This window comes from Artemia franciscana, chromosome 8 (assembly GCF_032884065.1).
Source record: "Artemia franciscana chromosome 8, ASM3288406v1, whole genome shotgun sequence".
NCBI classification, from domain to species: Eukaryota; Metazoa; Arthropoda; class Branchiopoda; order Anostraca; family Artemiidae; genus Artemia; species Artemia franciscana.
Genome location: NC_088870.1, coordinates 49,799,674 through 49,825,252, shown reverse-complemented (window position 1 = coordinate 49,825,252; position 25,579 = coordinate 49,799,674). Strand labels below are relative to the sequence as shown.

The 25,579-nt window shown below is 35.0% G+C and overlaps 2 protein-coding genes and 1 non-coding gene across 5 annotated transcripts in view; 1 reads left to right on the top strand and 2 right to left on the bottom strand.

Moving 5' to 3' along the window:
* The window catches only part of LOC136030528 (uncharacterized), a 47,137-nt gene extending 29,468 nt beyond the window's left edge, over positions 1-17,669 (top strand). For all 3 annotated transcript variants that reach the window (XM_065709569.1, XM_065709568.1, XM_065709566.1), the window contains exons 2-3: positions 6,353-6,468; positions 14,312-17,669. In XM_065709569.1, the coding sequence (XP_065565641.1) occupies positions 6,445-6,468; positions 14,312-15,259 (972 nt within the window). In that variant the 5' untranslated portion in view covers positions 6,353-6,444 and the 3' untranslated portion in view covers positions 15,260-17,669. The remainder of the gene's footprint in view (positions 1-6,352; positions 6,469-14,311) is intronic.
* On the bottom strand, positions 3,977-4,726 carry LOC136030709 (uncharacterized). The gene has a single exon (XM_065709780.1). The coding sequence runs from the start codon at positions 4,724-4,726 to the stop codon at positions 3,977-3,979; it is 750 nt and encodes a 249-aa protein (XP_065565852.1).
* Positions 17,670-22,068: 4,399 nt separating the features above from the next.
* Positions 22,069-22,179, bottom strand: LOC136030738 (U5 spliceosomal RNA). Its single transcript, XR_010618357.1, has one exon. It is a non-coding gene; the product is annotated as a U5 spliceosomal RNA (small nuclear RNA).
* Between the last annotated feature and the right edge of the window lie 3,400 nt (positions 22,180-25,579).

Here is a 25,579-nt window from a genome sequence, read left to right as displayed (position 1 = left end):
TTTAATCAAAACACACTTTTTAAAACGGAACCATGTATCTTAGTAAGACAGTCAAATGGAAATAATCATTGCAATGTCTATCCAAATCTACTTTCTCGAAGATAATATACACAATTTACATGTGTAAATTTACACAGATAACTGCACGAATAAGATCAAAAAGAAAAACAGTGTAATCGATACGAAAAAAAACAAGACAGAATAAGGCGAAGGGAGAATAAACTAGATCACTAGACAAACCACTTTCCCGTATTTAAGCAATAAGTGTGAGTTATTTCCGCTTGTTCAGCTTTCGTAATTCATGCGTGAAAGCGAAGTATTTTCTCGTATAACTTACGTTAAGAGCGACTACTAGTTTCAAATATCAGCTGGGTTAATGTTATAAGAAAACTTATTTTAAAATTAAATATAAAAAAACAAGTTTTTTTAACTGAAAGTAAGGAGCGACATTAAAACTTAAAACGAAAAGAAATTACTTCGTATATGAAAGAGGCTGCTTCCTCATCAACGCCCCGCTCTTTACGCTAAAGTTTGACTCTGTCTCTCAATTCTTCTTTTTAAAACAGTAAAAAACTTTAGCGTAAAGAGCGGGGCGTTGATGAGAAAGCAGCCTCTTTCATATACGAAGTAATTTCTGTTCGTTTTAAGTTTTAATGTCGCTCCTTACTTTCAGTAAAAAAAACTTGTTTTTTTATATTTAATTTCTGAACATTTTTGAATCAATGCATGTTTTGATTTTGGCTCTCCGCAGAGGAATAATTAAAACGAAATTTGCATTTTCTTTTTTTTTTTTTTTGGCTAAATGGCTTTCTAATAATTTTGATCGAATGATTCTGAGAAAAAAAGAGCGGGGAAGGAAGCCTAGTTGCCCTCCGATTTTTTGGTTAATTAAAAAGGCAACTAGAACTTTTAATTTTTTACAAATATTTTTATTAGTAAAAGATTTACGTAACTTATAAATTAGCTTACGTAAAGAACTTTTGTATTCTCATATTTTTATTACATATATGAGGGGGTTCGCCCCCTTGTCAGATCCTTGCTCTTTACACTAAAGCTTAAATTTTGTCCAAATTCATTAAGAATGACTCCAGAATCACAAAGGCCGTAGAATAAGTAGTTGAAATTACTAAAAATACTTTAGCGTAAAGAGCGAGGTATTAGGAGGAGGTGAGCCCCTCAAATGGGTAATAATTTCTGTTTGTTTTAAGTTTTAATGCTTTTTCTTACTTCCAGCTGAAAGAACTTTTTCATATTTATTTTTTCATTGTTTTTTTTTTAAATAATGCTAGTAAATCCTCCGCTCCCTTCATGGAGATTTTCTTCCCCCATGACAAATTATCGATGGAAAGTACCCCCAGCATATCCCCCTCTTCTTAACCCCTCCCCCAACCAAAAAAATCCTCCTGAAAACGCCTGTACACTTCCCAATAACCATTACTGTATGTAAGCATTGGTCAAAGTTTGTAACTTGTTGCCCCTCCCATGGGGACTGTGGGGGAGTAAGTCGTCCCCAAAGACATAGTTATAAGGTTTTTCGACGACGCTGAATAAAATGGCTATCTCAGAATTTTGATCCGTTGACTTTGGTAAAATAATTAGCGTGGGAGGGGGCCTAGGTGCCCTCCAATTTTTTTGGTCACTTAAAAAGGGCAGTAGGACTTTTCATTTCCGTTAGAATGAGCCCTCTTGCAACATTATAGGACAACTGGGTCGATACGATCACCCCTGGGAAAAAAAACAACAAAAAAAACAAATAAACACGCATCCGTGATCTGCCTTGAATGAATTTATTTAGTGATTCGACTTACAAAAAGTATTTCACTTTCTATTCTAAAGTTAAACACTATGGACAAAAAGAAAAAGAAAAAAAAAATTAGCCTTACGGCATTTCACGACTAACAAAGAAACAAAACTAAACATCTAAAATAAACTACAAAACACATAATTTTGTACATACAATCTAACTAAACAAGAGAAAACAAAAAGACAAACTAAATAATACACACTGAATTCCGTTATCAGACATAAAAAAAAAATCCACATATTTTTAAATAAGATTATAACCCCAAATCCAAACGTTTAGTTTTTCTTATGTATTCCAGTAAAATATTTCTAACATTCCTAAATTTAAAAATCAAATCAAGATTAAACGGAAAAGGAACATTGATACTATTAAGGTGAAATATTAATTCTAAACGTTCACGAACAAAAATAGGGCACTCAAAAAGAAAATGGGAACAAGTTTCATTTACACCGCAAAGGCACAACTCCGTATCAATTTTGTTTATTCGGTGAAGAAAGAAATTTAGCCTGCAATGACCCGTAATAATCTGCGTTAGATGGTAGGAGGGCTGAACTTTGCAAACAGCTAATAAATCTTCTGTTGAAGCAAAAAAGCGAATTGACCAAGAACTAACTTTATTCTTAAATTCTTCATACCATCGTCCGTAAAGTATATTTTTCAATGCCTTTCTATTAATATGAAAAGTTGAAGTATGGATTTCTCGTACTGTCGAAAGGCCTAAGATATCTACTAATGATTCATCAGTGAAAGTACTATGATTGGATGAGCGTTTAGAAAGGGGGAATTCAGGAGAAGTGAAATTTGGCCAGTGACTTGGACGGCCTTTTTTCGCATAGCGCAATGTCGCTAGCTCAGTCGCTCGGAAAGAAATTGGCAATACCCCAGCAATGGCCGTAATTACGTCATTTTGGGCAGAACGGAAAGATTTTGAGATTATTATCATTGAAATTCTTTGAGCAGACTGTAGCATTTGTAAAATATTTTTCTTTCTAAGAGCTGAAAACCAAACTGATACCCCATACAAAACTGTACTTTCTATAACTGATTTATATAATTTTCTTAAAGCTTGTGGTTTGAGACCCCATATCATCTTCGCTGCACAAAGGAGTCTCGTCGAATACTGCTTTGCAGCAGTAACTCGGGAAGAGACATGATCAGTCCATAAAAGTTTCCTATCTAAAATAATTCCTAAGTAATGGACTTTTTGTTGTATATTAATTTTTTCTCCTCCAAAAAAAAAATTTACAACAGGAACTTTGTGTTTGTTTGTGAACAATACAGCTTCTGTTTTACGTTGGTCGAAAGTAAGTTTGTTTTCTGCAGCACACACTTCAAACTTCTGAAATATTTTTTCCGCCAAATTTTCTAAAAACGGAATATTTTTACCTGTTAAAATTACAGTGACATCGTCAGCATATGCCTGAATCGTACAATTTTCACCAAAATCCATTTCTAAAAGGTCATTTATATTGATTAACCATAAAAAAGGAGACAAAATTGATCCTTGCGGACAAGACTTTTCCAACTTCCGGGATACATCTTTTCCATATGATACCGTCCTATCTGATAAAAAACTTTTCACTAATCTTAACAATTGAATTGGGCATTTCTTATCCTTGAGCTTTTTTAAAATACCTGGATGCCATGCATTGTCGAATGCTCCTTTAATGTAAAAAAAAAGACAAAGTGTGAATTTCTTTTCCTCTTTATTTTTCTCAATAACGCTTACCATATTGTCAACTGCATCTATTGTACTTTTACCCCTGCAAAACCCAAATTGTCTTTTAGAAACCCAACAATTATCCAAACTAAGTTTATCTAATCTATTCATAATAATCCGTTCAAAAATTTTTCCGATGTTTGACAACAAGCTAATCGGGCGATAAGAGCCGGGGTTACCATCATTAGTTTTCCCTTTTTTAAGAATTACTATAATGTTTGCTTGTTTCCAAAGGACAGGAAAATACGATGTCTTTAGGCAACTATTAAAAAGCTTCAACAAAGTAGGTGATAAAACATTAATATTTTTCTTTATAGTAAAATTCATTATACCATCAGGTCCCGGAGCCTTCATGGGTTTGATCGACTTAATAACATCCTGTAAAATTTCCATGGTAATAGGTTCCATTTTATCCTGATTTTCACTAGAGATATTTTCTGTTTCATTTCTTATCAATTTTGAGCAACACTGTCATTAGAATTATCATCTGACGAAAACCATTTACCTAGAAGTTGTTCTCCAGCCTCTTTAGGTGAATCTGTCATCGACCCATCTTGTTTTAAAATATGAACTGGGAGAGTCGCAGAGCCTTTTAACTTGCAAATTTTATTTATAGTGTTCCAAGGGTCCAAACTAGCTTTTTCATCGCAGAACTTTTTCCAATCTTCCTTTTTCGGTGCCAAAATTTTCATTTTATAATCTAGATGTGTTTCATTCTTTATTTGCTCGCTTTCAACGGTACCAAGTCTCTTATAGACCCTTTGAGCATGTCTGTACTTCTTTCTTAAATCTGTCAAATCTTGGTTCCACCACCTTGCATATTTGCTTTGTTTGTGACTATTTTTAAGAGGGGTCGATTCCTTAGTTACTTTTTGCATTAAATTCTTAATTTCATTAGCAGCACAATCAATTTCCTCCACCGAGGACATAGGTAGAGAATAAATGTCATCGATTCCACGTAATAAAGTAGCACTAAAAGTATCCCATTTAGTTTTCTTATAAATGTATCTTGGCTCTTCAGTCTCAAATATGGGAAAATTAAACTCCAAAGTAAATAAAATGTACGAGTGATCCGAAAGAGAAGGGTATTCATCAAGAACTTTCCAACACTTTACACTTTGAACAAGATTAGTACCTACAGCAGTAACGTCTGGGCTAGTTGTCGTGATCTGCCTTCTGGCAAAAAATACAAAATTCCACATTTTTGTAGATAGGAGCTTGAAACTTCTTCAGTAGGGTTCTCTGATACGCTGAATCTGATGGTGTGATTTTTGTTAAGATTCTATGACTTCTACGGGGCGTTTCCCCCTATTTTCTAAAACAACGCAAATTTTCTCAGGCTCGTAACTTTTGATGGGTAAAACTAAACTTGATGAAACTTATATATTTAAAATCAGCATTAAAATGCGATTCTTTTGATGTAGGTATTGGTATCAAAATTCCATTTTTTAGAGTTTTGGTTACTATTGAGCCGGGTCGCTCCTTACTACAGTTTGTTACCACGAACTGTTTGATTTACATTATTTTGTTGTTGTTTTTTTTTTACTAGGACTCTATCATTTTCTATTTTTCTAGTTACTCCGAGGGAGAAGGGGATGGGGCATTTTCTGCAGGCGGTATCTTCTGGGGGTGGGAGAATAGCTAAAAAATGCTTTTCATAGCTAAAAAGTGATTTTGGTGTCACTCCTATTTACTGAAAAGCTTTATGGCTGTCCTGTCCAAATCAAACAGTTCGTGGTAACGAACTGGAGCGACCCGGCTCTATAGTAAACGAAACTCTAGAAAACGGAATTTCGATGCTAAAATATATATCAAAAGAATCAGATTTTTATGCTGATTTTAAATATATAAGTTTCATCAAATTTAGTCTTTGTCATCAGAAGTTACGAGCCTGAGAAAATTTGCCTTATTTTAGAAAATAGGGGGTAACACCCCCTAAAAGTTATATAAACTTAACGAAAATATTCTCGCACAGTTATACAATTTGCTCGTTATGCTTAAAAACCAAATCTTAAAACCAAATGTTGCTTTAAGATTAAATAAAAAAAAAAGGCGAGTTGAAGATCCACCACAACTTACCCTGAAACACAATTTGAGCCGTTCTAGTGATATTTGCGTTTGGTGGAAAGACGGGTAGTTGGGGGGGTCTAATTTAAATCCAACACTATTGACTCTTAGAAAGGAATTATAACTTCTAATTTCAACCAAATGAGCAACTTTAAAGTTCATATAACCATCCCTTCCATTAGAACCCTAGATTCCCCAGGAATAGAACATACAACACTCACTCCCAGATTCAGGTAGTTTATACCAATCCAAAAGCCTTGTTATATGGGCTATATTGAACAAAAAGAGTGTCTCAGAATTTATGTTGGATGTGGGGATGATAGATGCACTTTGATCCCTCTTTATACTTAAAAAAGGCAATAGAACTCCGGATTATCAATCCAATCGGTCCCCTCCGCCCAAACGACACCCCTGCTAGAATATCAGAGAACTCATTTAATCGGAAAATTAGAAGTTTCAGTGTGTTTCTTAAGTCGCAAGATGGATTGGAGGGCCGTTTAGTCCCATTCCACGTCTCTTCTCACCCAAAGCCGTCCTATAGGACTTTGAAAAAAGCTTTTTTTTATATTCTCAATGCCTTTGAAGAGTTAAGATACCTTAGGGGAGATGTATTATTCTTGTTACATTTGGGAAGTTTAAAGTTTATGCTTATCAGATAGATGTAATATTGTGACATCCGGTGATTTGTCAAAATTATGCAACAATGTTCTAAATAGTTAATTCCCTTGAGGATGGTCTTAACTATTCACTCATAATTTCAGGGAAATACTGGCCATACATAGTTTCAAAATTAAGTTTTTTGTTGATCAGTTGAAGTTTTGAATCATACTGACAAGGTAATTTTGGAACAACCATGGAATCTACGAAATGTCTAAAGGTAAGATATCTTAAATTCAAAAAAAGAGTTAATCCCTTGAAGAATATAATAAAAGGCAAATTCATGAAAATGCAGAGGTCGGAGCTAAGCTTTTTTTGGTTTGCTGATATACAAAAAAGGCCTTTTCAATATCTAGCAATAAAAGGAACACTAGGCTATCTATTTTATCTGAAATACTATCTATTTTTAATGGAAATACCTGAAATAGTTGTTGTTTTAACTAAAAAGGTGTTTCCAATGTATAGAGACACCCTTCCCCAGATCGGAGTCCCTTAATATTTGTACCTCATCTTAATCAAACTTTAAACTTGTTTAAAGTAAATAAAATAGTCTTTTCAGGGAGGAGGGGTTGAACAGCAATAAAAAGAACTTTTGGATAATTTAAATATGAGATACCCAGAAATTAAGGAAATGCATTCATTTTGGCTCCAGCACCTCCTTCTGCACAAGGCCCTGCGCATAACTCCAAAAATTTGGCATATTATGTGGGAAATGTTAGTCAATGTTGAGAAAAATCCAAATTTCCTGGGTTGCCTATTTGGATTTCTCCTTTGTATGTGTTTGACTAACCATTAATAATGCAAATATTTTTGTCCCTTTTTTACTGATTAAATAAAAAAACAAGTTTTTTTAAATGAAAGTAAGGAGCGACATTAAAACTTAAAACGAACAGAAATTACTCCGTATATGAAAGGGGCTTTTCCTCCTCGACACCCCGCTCCTTACGCTAAAGTTTTTTATTGTTTTAAAAAGTAGAGCTGCGAGAAAGAATCAAAATTTAGCGCAAGGAGTGGGGTGTCGAGGAGGAAAAGCCCCTTTCATATACGGAGTAATTTCTGTTCGTTTTAAGTTTTAATGTCGCTCCTTACTTTCATTTAAAAAAACTTGTTTTTTATTTAATTTCTGAAAGTTTTTGAATTAATGCATGTCTGATTTTGGCTCTCCGTACATAAATTATAAAAATGAAATTTGCATATTAATTCTTTTTTTGGCTAAATGGATTTCTCTTAGTTTTGATCAGACGATTTTGAGAAATAAGGGGTGGGGAAGGAGGTCTAGTTGCCCTCCAATTTTTTGGTTACTTAAAAAGGCAACTAGATCTTTAATTTTTAACGAACGTTTTTATTAGTTAAAAAAAATACATAACTTAAGAATTAACTTACGTAACAAACTTTTATATTCTTATATTTTTGATTATATATATGAGGGGGTTGGTCCCCTCGCTAATACCTCGCTCTTCACACTAAATCTTGTTTTATCCCAAATCTTTAAGAATGACCCCTGAATCAGAAAGGCCGTAGTTGAAATTATTTAAAAAAAAAATTAGCATAAAGAGCGAAGTATTTATCTCCTCCTAAATACCTCGCTCTTTATGCTAGAGTATTTTTAGAACCCCTCATATGCGTAATAATCTCTGTTCGTTTTAAGCTTTAATGCTTCTCCTTACTTTCAATTGAAAAAACTTTTTCATGTTTACATTTTCATTGTTTTTTTTTATAGTAATGCTAGAAAGTCCTGCGCCCTTTTCATTGAATTTCTCTTCCCCCATGAAATATTCCTCCAAGGAAAGATCCTCCCATATAGCCCCCTCCCCTGAACCCCACACCCAAACCAAAAAAATCCCCCTGATAACGTCGGTACACTTCCCAGTAACCATTACTGTATGTAAACATTGGTCAAAGTTTGTAACTTGCAGCCCCTCCCCTAGGGACTGTGGGGGGTAAGTCATCCCCAAAGACATAGTTATTATGGTTTTCGACTATGCGGAACGAAAGGGCTATCTCAAAATTTTGATCCGTTGACTTTGGGGGAAAATTGAGCGTGGGAGGGGGCCTAGGTGCCCTCCAATTTTTTGGTCACTTAAAAAGGGCACTAGAACTTTTCATTTCCGTTAGAATGAGCCCTTTTGCAACACTCTAGGACCACTTGGTCGATACGATGACCCCTGGGAAAAAAAAAACATCAACAAATAAACACGCACCCGTGATTTGTCTTCTGGCAAAAAATACGAAATTCCACATTTTTGTAGATTGGACCTTGAAATTTTTTCTATAGGGTTCTCTGATACGCTGAATGCGATGGCGTAATTTTCGTTAAGATCCTATGAGTTTTAGGGGGTGTTACCCCCTATTTTCCAAAATAAGGCAAATTTTCTCAGGCTCGTAACTTTTGATGACAAAGAGTAAATTTGATGAAACTTATATATTTGAAATCAGCATAAAAATCCGATTCTTTTGATATATCTTTTAGCATCGAAATTCCGTTTTTTAGAGTTTCGTTTACTATTGAGCCGGGTCGCTCCTTACTACAGTTTGTTACCACGAACTGTTTGATAAGCCAGTAAAAAGCGAATGTGATTTTAATGGGGAGAGGGGCTCTAGAGCACTTTTGTAAAGTACTTTTTCTTCATCTCATCATTAAAAGAATTATTGCCACTAGCACTCGTTCAGAAATTTGATAAGCGGACTAATTTCTTAGTTTTTTCACTGACTGAATATTCGTAACTAGTTTAATAAGTTTTTATGATTTAAAAATTAAATGTAAGTTAATAAAACTTGGCTAGAGATGAGCTACTAGCCAAAAATTAAAATGTGCATATTGTTACTACTTCTTGTACTGCCCCCATCGGTGTCGTTTGGGGGAAGGGAGTGAATGCCCCAACCCAATAATTTGGATGAAACATTATTATATAGCCCATGCCCCGTGACTCTCCAGATATGGACCCCTCTTGCCTCCCCCCTCCCCCCAATAGGAATGCTGGAGCTACGTCCTTGACTACCCCACTGCTACTGAGGTTAAGGGTATTAAGGTGACCCTTCCTGAAGTTTCACTAAAGGGTACTAAGGAAACAGCATGACAGGATTTTCAAGTTCCATCCTTTGTCTACCAGTTTACATCTTCTTAATCTCGATATGATATGTGATATGATGGCCACGCATTATCTATAGAAAATCTTCGAATACCAAATGAAGTGATCGACTGGCAATTGATAGGAAGGTTTTTGTAGGACTTCCATTTCCCAAGTAGAAAATGTTAAGGTTTATAGATTTTAGTTATATATTTATAAAAGGCTACAAATTTAAGAAGGCCGAAAATTGTTTAAAAGAAATGAAGTAGAAGTTTATACTATTTTCAAATCATCCTCAAAAACAATGGGCACTGGGTGCTGGCTACCCTCCGATCACTTTTGACTCTTGAAAAGGGCCCTAGAACTTCTGATCTACAGTCGAATGAGTCTCAATTTATAAAAACCTTATATGCCTCGGGGCATAACTTATAACCCTTGTCCCTAGGCTGTGGGGGTTGTGTCAACGCTAGAGGTATTATTATATGTTCTTTGGACTATCCTAAGAAAATTGGCTACCTCAATTGTTCGATCAAATGCTTTTGGAGAAAAGAAGGCGTAGGAGAAGATATAGCTGACCTCCATCACTTTTGACTCTTAAAATAGAACTATAACTTGGAATTTTCAACCAAATGATTCCCTTCTGTGGTTTATACGACCACCCATTCCATAAAAATCTTATGTGACCCTTGGGCATAACTTGCAACCTTTTCTTTAGGCTCTGGGGGGGAGGGTCCTAGTTGCCCTCCGACCACTTTTGACTATTAATATGGACACTAGGACTTCTGATTTCCAATTAAACGATCACCGTTTCCACAAAAACTTTATTTGTTAAAAATGTCTAAACAGCATAACTATAGCCCTTGTCCTGAGGACTATGGGGCTGTTGTCATCCCCAAAGACATAATAACTAGAATTTTCAGCTTTTTTGAAAAAAAATTATGGTCTCAAAACTATTGTCTAAAAGTTTTGACTTGGTGTATTTGGATGAATGATGGATGGACGGGAGGGGATGTGTGTGTACCCTCAAATCACTTTTGACTCTGAAAAAAGGACACTACAACATTGAATTTCCTACCGAATGAGCTCCTTTTGAAATTTATAAGACAACTTCTTCTATACGAAGTGCCTTGGTCTGAAACCAAAAATTAAAAATGAATAAATGATACCTTGTGCACACATCATTCTTTTATTTAGGCAGCGCTGTTGTGCTGCCTATGAGCAATATGAAAACTCATTTTTAATTTGTAAAGAAATAGGGTTTAAGGTTAAATATAAATAAATAAAAGTTAAATTTTGAATTTTTATAGTTTTATAGATTCACAAAGTTAAATAAGTAAGATATTTTTTAACTAGTTAATTTAAATATAATCAAATATGAATCAAATATTAACTTCCTTTAATAAGAATAATAAAAAGTTATCTGAATTAGTGAGCAAATCTCTTTCCCTGCTTACATTTAAAATAAACTAATAAAGATGGTCCATTCAAGTTACAGTTACAGGCTATTTGAATGATTTGTAAGTTATTTGGAGAGTATCATCATTACTACAGCTACTTTTTTTTCTCTAGCTACCCCCTTTCTTCTATTTTTGACAAGTGTACATTTTTGTTGTTTCTGATTTGTGATTCTGACTCTCCGCCAACCTTGTTGTGTGACGGCATCTATTAGTTGTACTTCTTATATATATTTTTTTCTAATCTCTAGTTGATTTGTTTCATATTTTATGTTTTACTAAAAAAAAAAAAAAAAAAAAAGAAAACACCCTGGATTGGTAATTTAATTGGCATATACTAATATTTATTCCTTAAAGTTTTGATGATTTTTATTTATGAAAGTAAGAAAAGTGAAAAAAATTAAAACATATTTTGTTTTCAGTAAAGCGTAGATTATATTCTGGTCTTGAGAGGGTATGAAGGTTATCACCCCTACTCATGTCAATTTTTGCTTGTTTTGAGCTTGACTCGGTTATTTATTGAAATTTCTGTTCTTTTTGAGTTTGTTTATTTATTGATCGTGATTTGTGGTAATTTTACACTTGGAATATTATTTTGCTTTATTTCTGATTATTCTTGGCAAACAGAGCTCTTTACGTTTTTTTGAAAAACCTGTTTTGCAGAGAAAACCCTTAATATAATTTCTGTTTTTTTTATTGACATAGTTTTTTTTATTGAAAAGATAAGATTTTATATCTTTTCAGTTTTTTCTAAAAGAATCATTTGTATGGGTTGCTATTTGTATGTTGGAGAAACTTTTTTAACAATTTTTGATCCTGGCACAAAATAGTGTTTTTTAATTTAATTTTATAGCTTCTGAAGTTGACTTGAAATTTTAATATTATTCCCAAACGATTCTATCTCTGCTTTTTGAGAACCTGGATACACTTACACAATTTTTATTTATTTAAATTGTAAGAACAAAAGTAGTAACAATAGTATCCCCAAAAATTTCAACTTAATATCCCCACTCGCTCTCGATATACTTATGGAGTGTCTTATTGGCAACTGTAAACACAATGCCTTTTGATTTAATTTAAAGTAAAATTTATCTTTAAATAACAACGGGCCAATTGCATAATTATGGATGGTTTACATACCCAATATCCCCAAAGACATAGTCGCTGGACCATGCTAATGTGCTGAACGAAATGGCTCTTTCAAAATTTTGAATGGATGCATTTGGAGAATGAATGGTCATGAGATAGGAACTAATTTCTCTCCAAAATCTTTTAACTCTTAAGAAGTGCACCAGAACTTTTAATTTTGATTTGCAATAGCTCCTTTAAAAGCTTCAATGAGAGTTCTAGCTATTAGAGTGGGGCTGTGTGTGATATTGATGATATGCCCTTTTGAAAACCTGCGTCCATATAGTTTTTTCATTTAATTAAAACTCCTACATGTCCGATAAAAGTTTCATCCTAATACTCTTAGTGTAATAGCTACAGTAACTGCACTCGTAGCATTAAAAGTATACATACAGTGCCTCATGGCTAGTTCGAAATCCCACAAAAATTACCCTTAAAGATCTAAATTAGTTATACAAGTTGTTCTTCGGATATTCCTTTGTAGCCTTTTTGAAAATCCAAGTGCTCATAGTTTGTTTTGATTTAGTTCAACGTCCGCCTACATATCCCTTAAGAGCTTCACCTTAATACCCTTTGCTTGCCCAGTGGTAATAGCTGTAGCAGCATTAATAGCAGTATGGGCATAGCACCTTTGGTCTCTTCAACACGTGCTGAAAGTTACAGCTTAATACATACCATCAACAGTTTCTGAAAGATTTTCTGATGTATCTGCGTGACAACCGGTGTGGGCATGGTGTATTTAGAATTAGTTCCTTACAGTTTATATATATCCCAAATTTTTCTCATTAATATTCTTAGTTTTAATAGCTGTAGTAGTAGTGGTAGAAATAGAATCAATTGTAGTAGCTTAAGATTTAGTGGAATTAGTATAAATAGAAATAGTATTAATAATAACAGCAGCAGTAGTATGAATAGAAGCAGTAGCATTAGTATGGAAATATTTTCTTTTGGTTAGTTCAACATTCCTCAAAACAAGTCCTTTTACTTTCAACTTCACACACAAAACAGATCCTAAAATATTGCTGTTACATCCTTTTGAAAACCCACATAAAGAGGGCGTGTTCAGACTCAGTTCATTTTCCCCGTTAAAATTTTCTTGAGAATTTCAGCTTCACACCCTTAGACATAGTTGAAATAGTAGTCACAGTAGTAGTATTGGTAATACTAGTAATAGTATTTTATAGCGGTAGTACTACTAGCAGCAGTAGTATTAACCTCAGTTCATTAGCAGCATTAGCAGCAGTAGTAGTATTAAGTCGTTTTGGTAACCTGTACGTTCATATACTTCTTGAAACTTTCCTCTCAGTGCTTTTTGCCCTACAAGTAGTTGCAATATAAGTAGTAGTAGTAGTAAGTGTAGTAGTAAGTAATAGTAGTATTAGCAGCAATGTGCACATATTTCCTTTTGGTCAGACAATCTTCCCCTTTACGTGTTCTCTTAAAGTTCCAACTTAATAATCGTATAAATTTTTGAGATATGCTATTTTGACAATGTGCATGCACAAAACATTTTTTTCTCACTAATTCAGTTCAAATTCTCCCTAAAAATAGTTTAGTGTTGTAGTAGTAATGGTTCTGCCTGTAGTAGTATTGGTGGCAAACAAATATTACCTTTTTGATCATCTCACTTATTATTTCCTTAGTTCTCCGAATTAATATACTCAGTTGTTCCTGGGTTGTACCCTTCTGACATTCTATGCACACATAAAGTATTTTGATTTAGTTGTCATCCTCACAGAAGTAATTTCCGGAAATCTGAACAACGTTGAACAAAATGACTATTTCAACATTTTGATTAGATGTGTTCGGGGAAATGGTGAGCGTGGGAGGGGATTAGTTGCCCTCAAATAACTTTTACTATAAAAGGGGCACTAGTTCTTTCAATTCCCAATCGAAAGATTCATTTTCAAGTCCAAAATGATCGGGGGCAGCTGCCCCCAATCATTTTGACTCTCAAAAAGGGAACTAGAACATCTGATTCCCAACCCTAATTCCATTTTTGAAGTTTCTATGACGACTCCTTCAATACGAAGTGCCCTGGTCAAAAAAAAAGGTTACAGACACCCCCCTCTCTTCCCCCAAAAAATGTGCCCCTATTGCTCTTTAATTTCACATCGAAACTGTACTGCCGATGATACATCTCTCCCTATAGCTGTTTTTTGTGGTGCTACTAATAACATAGGCTGCTAATCTTGAAACCCAATATAATTACTAGAAATTATGCAACTTCTAAGACTTCACTTGCATGAAACAGCCTTAGATTTTGTGCAGTGCTGAACCGATATATATATTTCATTTATTTGGTTAATTAGTTTTAACCATCCTGGCCATCCTTGGGGCCAGCTTTATTTCTCATTCTATTTTTTTTGTGAAGCTCATTTTTCATATTTCTAATTTCATCCTATTTTTTCAGGGAGAAATTTCTGCAATGAAAACAAATCTACGGGACAAAGACAAACTATTAGAAGGCAATTCCATTAAGTCACAAAAACATGACCATCTGATGGGAAAACTCAAAATTGTGGATTCAGATCTAAAGAGTCAGTTATTGGCAATGGGTAAAGAACAAAATGTTCTTCTCAAGAAGTTGAAGGAAATGGACAAGTCACATGTTGATCTTGAAAAAATTTTAAGCAAAAAGAAGCAACTGACTTCCGACATTGCATCTTTAACTGATCATGATATAGCTAAAACTCAACTTGCTGCTGCTTTAATTGAACTGTCAATATTGAAAGCAACAATTACTAGATTGCAAACTGAAAACGAGACATTTTCTAGGGAAAATGAAAGACTAGTCAATATGGAGCTTCAAATGAACATTACTCTCACTGAAAACACTTCTCTAAAGGAGGAGAAGGATCGATTAAAGACAGAAAATATACTGCTTTTGCAAGACGTCTCAGTCAAAGATGTATTAACAAGAAGTAATCAAAGGGAGAAAGAAGAGCTAATTTCGAAAAATGATTCTTGTCTCAAAGAAGCTTTGTTTGAGGTGTCGTCTTTGAAAGAGGAAGTTACTAATTTGAACTCGGAATGTTGTGGAATTTTGAAAGAGAAGGAAGAAAATGCTAAAGAATATGAAGAGGAAATTTTATACCTCAAATCTTATGTTGCCTATCTTCAAATGAAAATCAACGAATTAGAAACAACTTCAGTATCTCTTAAACAAGAAGTTGGAGACAAAAGCTGCTTGAGCGAACCTTCAGAAAAAATACTTATCAATTTGACGGACAAAGAAGATAATACTGTAAACCAAACTGATGAATTAAAACCAGTTAGAAAGACAGTATTACGAGTTGAAAGTGCGAAACATGGACCTCAATTAGAAAAATTGGATATTTTGACAAAACTGGGTTATTAAATTCACTCTCTTAAATCTGAAATCCTTGGATGCACTAAAAAGAATATGGAGCTAAAAGAAGAAATAAGCAGGAAGAAGAAGGAGATTGACGAGCAAATTTTCAGAAAAAATTATTTTTGGTCTCACCTAAAAGCAGCGATGTTAGAAATGACATCTTTAATAGAGAAAGACAACGAAAGCAAAGAAGATATTTTATGCCTTAAGTCACATGTAGATTATCTACAAGTAAAAATCAACGAATCACAAATAACTTGTGAATGTCTTAAACAAGAAATTGGGGACAAAAGGAGCCTACTCGACACTTTGGAAGAGAAGCTTATAAATTTGAAAGACAGACAAGAAGAAATTTTTAAAAGATTTTTGGAAAACGTGGATTTTTTTTATCGTGACTTGTTTTAACTCATTAGAGTTTTTTATGTTATTATTTTAAGGCGTTTCGTTATTCATGAATAAAGTATTTGGCTAAAAGAGCTTACAATGTCTAACAAATCCCTTCCTATTTTACTCTGTAATGGGTAATCTCTGAACCTTCTCAAAACTGAGGCAACAGGTATGACAGGGATCAGAAAACGGAGGAGGATTTGCTAGATGTTACCTGAAAAATTTCCCACAGATTACATTGGGTAGCGTACCCAATTGACTGACCATATACCCACCTTTAAGCTATATTTTCTAGGATTATATTCTGAGAAAAAGGTTGTGGTTGCTAGGATATACTCTGCTGATAAAGCTTGGCAGATTGACAAAGATTGTCCTTGTTGAGTAACTGTTTAATGTCAAATGGAAATGAGGTCACCCTTCCATTGGATGGGAGGATGCCGTAAAGAATTGTTTAAGGGAAATGAACACTTCGGTACAGAGTGAGGCTTTGAATGGAATCTAATAAATCCTGAAAAACCCTGCTCGAGAAGTCCGAAAATCCTGTCGAAACTCCACTTTTATAGAACTTTGTTAACTCTGTTTTGCGACTAAGGTATTTGAAAGAATGTACTCTTTCATTTTTACCGGGAAATTTTAACCAGCCGATATGGCTAAAATCAAGTGGCATGGATAAAATTAAATAACTGGCTAAAATCGAATTTCAAACAACTACTATGTGATTTTGGTAGCACTCCGCTATTCTAAGACTGTCATACTTCTTTCAGGTATTAAAGAAACCGTGCAATCGCGTGTAATATTCTGTCAGTAAAACAAGAAGGAAAAGCTATGGAATTACAATTCAATTCTTGAAGGAGCCTATTTACTAACCGCGTATCGTATCAACGTATACAACAAGACGCCTCCTCAGTTTCCAATAGCTTCCTCGCTTTAATATAACACAGTACTAACTCCAGGTATAAATAAATCGCGGGAATCAACCTGACCTGATGACTCACGGCTGCTTGGAAATGCGACTCAATCATTTATCCCAAACCGGTTCCTGGACTGGAGTAGGCGAGCTAATTAGTCCGGGAATCAACCCTGGTTGAAAAATAGTCGGAACGGAAAACATTAAAGAAACAACAGTAAAGGTTGATACTAAGATAATTAATGTGTGATTTGAGTTGGAGAATAAAAACAACTAAATTCAATTCTTACGTAAAATCTTTGAAAATCCGGAAATCCGACAGATCAAATTCTCATCCTCCGAAGATACGAAAAATCCGTTTTTGACGGAAAAATCCGTCTAAGTGGAAACGCTGCTCCCATATAAGCTAAGATGATGAAACTTAGCTGGCGTACCACGGACTAGACCAGATTACATTAGAAATAGTCCTTTTCCGGATTCTTCCATGGGGAAGGGAGTGTTAGTATGGTTAATTCGGAAAAAGTAGAAGCAATGAGGTATTTTCAACTTAAGAACAAGTTATTGAATCTTGACGGAATTTGATATTTAGAAGGATGCCGTGTCTCAGAGCTGTTATTTTAAATCCTGACCAGAAACATTGAGAGAACTTGAAGGAGGAAAATCTGAAATCTTGGAAAACACTTAGAGTGGAGAGATCTGGATGAAACTTGGTGCGAAAAATAAGCAAGGGTCTAGGTACGTGATTGACATAGCCAGAATGGATCCGCTCTCTTTGGGGGGGGAGGGTTAATTTGAAAAAATGAGGTATTTTTAACTTAAAAACGAGTGATCGGATCTAAGCGAAATTTGATGTTTAGAAGGACCTCATAAGCCAGACTTCTGATCTTAAATCCCGACCGGATCCATTGTCATTTTGGGGGGTTTGGGATGGGGAGCCGGAAATCATGAAAAACACTTAGAGGGTAGACATCGGGATCAAACTTGGTGTGAAGAATAAGTACATGTCCTATATACGCTATTGACATAAACGGACTAGATCCACTCTCTTTGGGGGAGTTGGGTGGATTTGCTAGTTTGGGCACTTCCAGATAAACTAGGACGATGAAACTTGGCAGGCGTATCAAGGACCAGACTAAATTAAATTAGAAATGATCTCTTCCCCGATTTGACCATCTGGGGGGGGGGGGGTAGCAAGCGAACAAGATAGTTGAGAAGAATTTCATTTGCCGATAAAACAAATGATTGTTCTTTTTAAGTATGCTTTTGGTCTAGGGGTAGACAAGACCAAGTAGTCGCTTTCCCAATTTAACCATATGGGGGGGGGGGTGGAAAGACGGTTAATTCGGAAAAATTAGAAAAAATTAGGTATTTTTAAATTACCTACGGGTTATTGGATCTTAATGAAACTTGACATTTAGAGGGACCTCGTGTCCCAGAGCTCTTATTTTAAATTTTGACCAGATCCGGTAACACTGGGTAGGGTTGGAGGGGAAAAGCGAAAATCTTGGAAAACGCTTAGAATGGAGAGATCGGGATGAAACTTGGTGGGAAGAATAAGTAAATGTCCTAGATACGCTGTGGACATAACCGGATCCGCTCTTTTTGGGGGAGTTTGGGGGATTTGCTAGTTTGAGCACTTCCAGATAAATTAGGACGATGAACGTTGGCAGGCGTATCAGGGACAAGACTATATGAAATTAGAAATGGTCTCATCCCCGATTCGACCATCTCCGGGGGGGGGGGGTAGCAAGCGAACAAGATTTTTGCGAGGAAATTTATGTCAATAAACAAATGATTTTTCTTTTTTAGTATGCTTGTGGTCTAAAGGTATGATTCTCGCTTAAGGTACGAGAGATCTCAGATTCGAATCTTGGACCACCCCAATGTTTACATGAAGAATATCCGAGACTAGATACGTGATCAATATAGCGATCGCTGAAAGTTGGCAGGTATATCAGGGACCCGACCATATTAAATAAAAAATAGTCGCTTCCCCGACTTGACCATCTGGGGGGATTGGAAGGAAGGCTAATTCAGAAAAATTAGAAAACATGAGGTATTTTCAACTTACGTACGGGTTATTGGATCTTAATGAAATTTGATATTTAGAAGCACCTCGTGTCTATGAGCTCATATTTTCAATCTTGGCCGGAGCCGGTGATTTTGGGGGGAGTTGGAGGGGGAAACTGGAAATCTTGGAAAACACTTAGAGTGGAGAGATCGTAATGAAAGTTGGTGGGAAGAAGCTCTTGGCTCTCAATTCTTCGCTCTCATCACAAGTGCCATATGAGCTCTTGTTCTATTATTTATTTGTATGAGACCAGTATTAATTATTGACCAAGGAGCTTTCACAAGTAGTAGGTCATAATCAGTATATCTATTCGGCATTGACCTGGAAGAAGTGGCCGAGCCCGAAACATAAGTTGGTTTGGAAGTAGAAACTGTTTCAAATATATGTAGAAAATAAGTAGTTTCCTCATAAATTGTTTGAGGAATTTGGATAAGAAATTATAATTTCTCGAGGCTTCACTCTGGGCTTTTCTCTGATTAATGACTTTAATTGTAAAAACAGAAAGGGGTAATATCAGATAAATTACTAGCTAGATAAGCCAAATGCCATCGGACCGAAAAACATTCCAAATGCTTCCGGCGGTAAAGGCGGAATTCACTTCCCCAATGCCCATGGATGTCTAAAGTTGGACTCTTTCTCTCAGATCTGCTTTTTAAAACAATGAAAAACTTTAGCGTTAAGAGCGGGGTGCTGAGGAGGGAACATCCCCTCTCATATACGGAGTAATTTCTGTTCGTTTTAAGTTTTAATGTCGCTTCTTACTCACTTCCCCAATGCCCATGGATGTCTAAAGTTGGACTCTTTCTCTCAGATCTGCTTTTTAAAACAATGAAAAACTTTAGCGTTAAGAGCGGGGTGCTGAGGAGGGAACATCCCCTCTCATATACGGAGTAATTTCTGTTCGTTTTAAGTTTTAATGTCGCTTCTTACTTTCAGTTAACAAAACTTTTTTTTTATTTATTTTCTGAACGTTTTTAATTAATGCATGTTTTGATTTGGCTCTCTTCACATGAATACTTGGAACAAAATTTGTAAATTTTTTTTTTTTTGGCTAAATGGCCTTTTCTTAGTTTTGATTGGACGATTTTGAGAAAAAAGGAGTGGGGGAGGAGGCATAGTTGCCCTTCAATCTTTTGGCTACTTACAAAGGCAACGAGAACTTTTAATTTCTTACAAAGGTTTTTATTAATAAGAAATATACGTAAATTCCGAATTAACTTTCGTAACGAACTTCTATATTTGTATATTCTTATAACATATAAGAGGGGGTTTGCCCCCTCTTTAATACCTTGCTCTTTATACTAAAGCTTAAATTTTGTCCCAATTCTTTAAGAATGACCCATGAATCACAAAGGCCGTAGAAGAAATGGTTGAAAGTACTAAAAATACTTTAGCGTAAAGAGCAGGTATTTAGAAGGAGATGAACACCTCATATGCGTAATAATTTCCGTTCGTTTTGTTTTAATGCTGCTCCTTACTTTCAGTTGAAAAAATTTTTCATGTTTATCTTTTCATTGCGTTTTGTTTTAACTCTCCTCCCATGACAAATTCCTCCATGGAATGATCCTCCCATCTAACCCCTCCTTTCAACCCCCTCCCTATACAAGAAAAAATTTGCCCGAAAATGTCTGTATACTTCCCAATAACCATTACTATATATAAACACTGGCCAAAGTTTATAACTTGTAGCCCCTCCACCCAGGACTGTGAGGGAGCAAACCGTCCCCAAAGACATAGTTATTAGATTTTTATACTATGCTGAAAAAAATGGCTATCTCAGAACTTTAACCCGTCGACTTTGGGAAAAATGAGCGTGGGAGGGGGTTTCGGTGCCCTTAAATATTTTTGGTCACTTAAGAAGGGCACTAAAACTTTTAATTTCCGTTAAAATGAGCTCTCTTGCAATATTCTAGCTCTATTGGGCCGATAGGATTAGCCCTGGGGAAAAGAAAAAAAGCCAAAAAACAACAGCAAATAAACACGCACCCGTGATCGGTTTTCTGGCAAAAAATATGAAATTCAACATTTTTGTATATAAGAGCTTGAAAATTCTACCGTAGGGTTCTCTGATACGCTGAATGCGATGGTGTGACTTTCGATAAGTAAGATTAAATTTGATGAAACTTACATATTTTAAATCAGCATAAAAATGCGATTCTTTTGATGTATCTACTAGTATCAAAATCCCATTTTTAAAGTTTCTTTTAATATTGTGCTGGATCGCTCCTTACTACGATTCGTTACCACGAACTGTTTGATGACCTGTCATCCGTCATTTCCATAGCTCAAGGTCTTCTTGATAAAGTGAAGGATTGGTGCTTGCCATCCCCATCTGACAAATTCTTATCAAAATTATAAATCCCAATCCCTATCTTCCATATGATAAAAGTCCTTGTCTTGTTTTTTTTTCTTGTTTTTTGTATGTACTTGCATTTTTATTGCATATATAGCATATATTGCATATAGTGCTTTTTTGTATGTGATTTACAAGTGTTTTATTTTTGTTTTGTTGGCCCATTACAAGCTAAGCTTCTTGGGCTTCGTAATTACTATACGTTTTGTAATTGTTTTTTAGTATTAATAAATTGATTGATTGATTAATTGATTGACTTGAAAACACTGCATCAAATTCCCCTTTCAAATCGAAAGGGGAAATATTCATCTGCTTTAGCATCCCCAATCTGTCGTGTTAGATTTAACCCGGTTTTTAAGTGAATCATCAAAGACAGTGTGGTTGTGGTCGTTTTTTCATTTAGTCTGCTCTTTGTCCGAAGAGTGGTACAAACAGTGACACTGGCTAGCCGATTTTGCTTTTCGGTCTTAATCGATTTTAAGTGACTAAAGAGTATTTCTGCTATGACATTTGAAAATGGCAAATAGAAAAAAATTAACTACTTTCAAAACATTTTCAAACTTTTTACATTCAGTAGGCATTTTTACATTAGCAACATATTTTCAAAACAAAACTGGATCAACACTTTAACTGTCTATGTCTTCTGGGGGGGGGGGGCAAAATAAAGCCTGTTCTCGCCACTCTCTTTCAATGCCTTCTTATTTCCATGAACAAAGTCCAAAGGATTTGAAAACAGGTTGCAGGGTTTTAGCTTCTCCTGATAGAGTAAAAAACGGATTCACAAGCTTAACAAACTTGTACATTTTACCTTGAAACGGAATTTTTCCGAATTTGTCTCCTTCCTCACAGACCGTTTTATTCCCTTCACATGGCTTATTTGAACACCCCTGGAAGGTGTGCCATATTTCACAATTACTGTCCCTTTTTGCTATATGCCCATAACTTCACAATTTGTTTTACATTTTTGAAAAGATTGGACATTTGTTCATTTATTACTTCAATTATCCTGCCTTTTCCAGGGTTACTTGTCTAACAATCATAATCAAGGCTAAGTATTCTTAAAATATTAAAACATACAACAAAAAGTACAGGCTAGTCTGCCTTTCGGCATTCAAATATTTTTGTTAAGACTCATCAAGTGCCCCTCCCCAGGGTAATCTTTAGTAAAAGGTGAAAGATTAGCTCGATATGAGGAGAGGCCAGAGCTATGAAAATTGCTAATGATGACTTGGATATATAAAAAGAAATCCTAGTAAATTCCTCATGGTTTTTTTTTAACAAGGTTCGAAATAACAAGAAATTCAATTGCCAAAAAATCTTATGACGAAAAAACATATTCAAAGAGCAGCAATTCAGTGCAACTTTAATGACATGGTAGTAAAACTACCTCCGGAGAAAATGACATAAATATTCAGTAATCAGGCCCAAAATTAATTGTAATGTAATTTGAGAGGTCGATCGATTGCTGTAGCTAAAGCCCTTCCCCTTTTTAAATATTTCAAGAAGCTTAGCGGTAGTCAAGGGATTTTTAGTTTCATGTGTTGCCATTGCAATCGACTTGATGAAATGTTTATTGACCAACGGCATATCGCTTTTTATGACTAGCCTTTGTGACTGAATCTAAATTTCAGCAATTTGATTCCATTCCTAGTTCAATTTAAAAATCAGTATTTGATAATTACAGAGTATTTTAAAAAACAAAAGGCATAAGGAATACAATCAGTTTAGACAATTCAATTTAATTATGGCGATTGGTCATTATTACCCTCATTTGCTTTAACACAAGACTAAGAAAAACGAAATATGTTTATTTAAGAGATGTTCTGGAGAAAATTCCAGAACCATTTTATATAGATTATACGCTCAACTATCTTCGTAATATTTCAAACATGTCAACTTATCAGGAAATTAATTTTTTCAATAGGGCCAAATTATCACTTTTACTTAGTCTTAACAACATCAATTTCTATCTTTTCTTCTTTCAACGCACAAATATGCGACATAAAAATTGGCCACAAGGAAAAAACTGTTTTCAATGTGTGAACAGAAGTCCACGCGAAAGCAGTCCCCCGCTACCAAATTTACGCTGTTGAGTTACCCCCTATTGGGGTAATCACGATGGTTAGCCAATCCAAAGTGCGATGGAAAGGCATCACCCAGGGAGCGCCTCCTGCACGATTAAGGCAGCTCTCAACGAGGCCATACAAATCACTTCAGCAATTTTAATCGAATATTGGTTCAATTTAAATTTCAGCAGTTTATAATTACGAATTATTTTCGATAAAGATGCACGGGTACTTCGATCCATCTTGGGCACTTTAAATTAATTATGGCGACTATTCATTAGTCTTTTCCCCATTAATTTTTGTAAATTATATTAAATGTTTATTTTTTCATAAGGAAAAAATTATTTCCAATATATTCAAGGACTAAGTAACTACAGGCGGGATCTCTTTTAAATTTAAATAGCGTATTACACATATAATTGAAAACACCCTCATTTGCAATAAAAATTTTTAATTCACCAGTTGACACTACTGGTATTGATCAAAAGCGTCAATTCATGGAAACTAGGGGGACAAGGCCGGATCCAGTGAGCCAATCCCCCATATTTTTGACCAACCCGTTAAAACGTAACGTAATGCATTCAAACAAATTTCCGATGGGTATTTATTTTTTTTTGTATCCCTCCCTCCAAAATCATTTTATGAACACAACCCAAGGGGGAGGGAGGTGAAAGAGTATTCTTCAGAGTCCAGAGAGGAGAATTTCGTTGTCTTAATACCGTTAGTGTAATTAGTTACAGTAACTGTACTCCTAGCATTTAAAGTATACATATAGCGCCTCCTGGCTAGTTTAAAATCCGACAAAAAATTAACCCTTAAAGATCTAAATTAATTATACAAGTTGTTCTTCAGATATTGCTTTGTAACCTTTTTGATACTTGACATCATCATAGCTTGTTTTGATTTAGTTCAACGGCCGCAAAAATATTCCTTAAAAGCTTGGGCGGAGGGGGCAGTTACCCCCCCCCTGTATTGTGGAGAAAAATTATTTTATAGCCCTTGCCCCTGACTATCCGGGCATAGACCCCTCTTGCCCCCTATATAATTATGCTGGACTGTTAATGGTATTATTAATAGTAGAAGAGTGCAAATAGTTTGTTGGTTCAACATCCCACTCAACCTGCTCGGAATTTTAAAGCTCAATGGCTCAATTTGGGGGGAGGGATCAATTGTAATCTAAATTTTAGAAAACTATCTTCAAGGGAAAATTTTTAATCGCCTATTTGTAAATATTTTGTCATTAAAAAAAAGTAAAGTAAGTCCTTCTATCAAACAACGGTACGAGAGCTAGTTGCCATGATTTTTTTTTTTTTTTTTTTTTTGAATGGAGATATGTATTTTAAAAAATTACTCTAGAGCCCCTTACGTCGTTGAAATCCCATTTATTTTTTGCTAAACACGTGCAAAACAGAAATTCAAGCAGGCAGCCCAGAATAAGTTGAGTTTTTTCAACCGTACCTAATATTGTCCATATAATTTGCCAATTTTCTGGTGGTTGTTCCCAATGGTGTAGGCTGGGGGCTGAGGGGTAAAATCAGTACATTTCCAAGATTTCTGGGTGTTTTAGTTCTAAAGGATCAAAGAAATATTTTTTATTACTCTATCCCCCTCCCCCGAAAAAACCTCTATGTGTCTGTCGAAGTGTTTCAATCAAAATAAAATTCATTTTATTTACATCAAAACAAGTTTAAAGTTTTATTAAAATACGTTATTAATTGACTCCCAAAAACCGCCACGAATAATAGATCTCTCCAAAGGTACCTTAAGTCACCAAGCGTACCGTGAATATAAAAAAAAATTAACGGCATATCCATTTGAGAGTAATTACCCTGGGTTCAGAGCTGACATCTCTCCTAATTGCAATCATTGGGCTCGAAAACACTGCATGAACTTGATGCGAATTTGATTTCTTATGGAGGATTCCGCTGGAACAATTACTCTTAGCATTTAGCATTCCGCTGGAAAAACTCTCCCTCGCATAGTTTCACTTAAAAATGGCGTTTACATATATTATATCGCATATAGTATAAAACATAAAACAAGCAGAAATTATGATGTATATGAGGATGGGGGTGCCAACTCCTCAGTACCTCACTCATTAAGCAGAAGTTTTTTTTTAGAAATTTTATTCTGCTTAAACGGCATTTGTGACTCAGGAGTCATTCCTAAAAAACAAACTAAAAATCAAACTTTAGTGTAAAGAGCGATGTATTGAAGAGAGAGTGACACCCCTCATATATCTTATAACATATGCCCGTTTTAAGTTTCAATGCAGTTCCTTACTTTCAGTTAAAAAGCGTGTTTTTTACTTAATTAATCAAATACTTTTTCCACAAAATCTGCTTTTCCAAATTAAACAAAAAAAAGAAATTAATCAAACCAAAAATGAGCAAAAATAAAGTTTCATAATCTACAAAACAAAAAAAAAATATCATAAATCAGCATCGATAAGTAAAGGAAACCAAAAACAAACAGAAATTAAAAAGAGCAGGGCTCAAAACTCCAAGGAGTTCCCAAAGCTAAAACATAATTTTTACTTTAC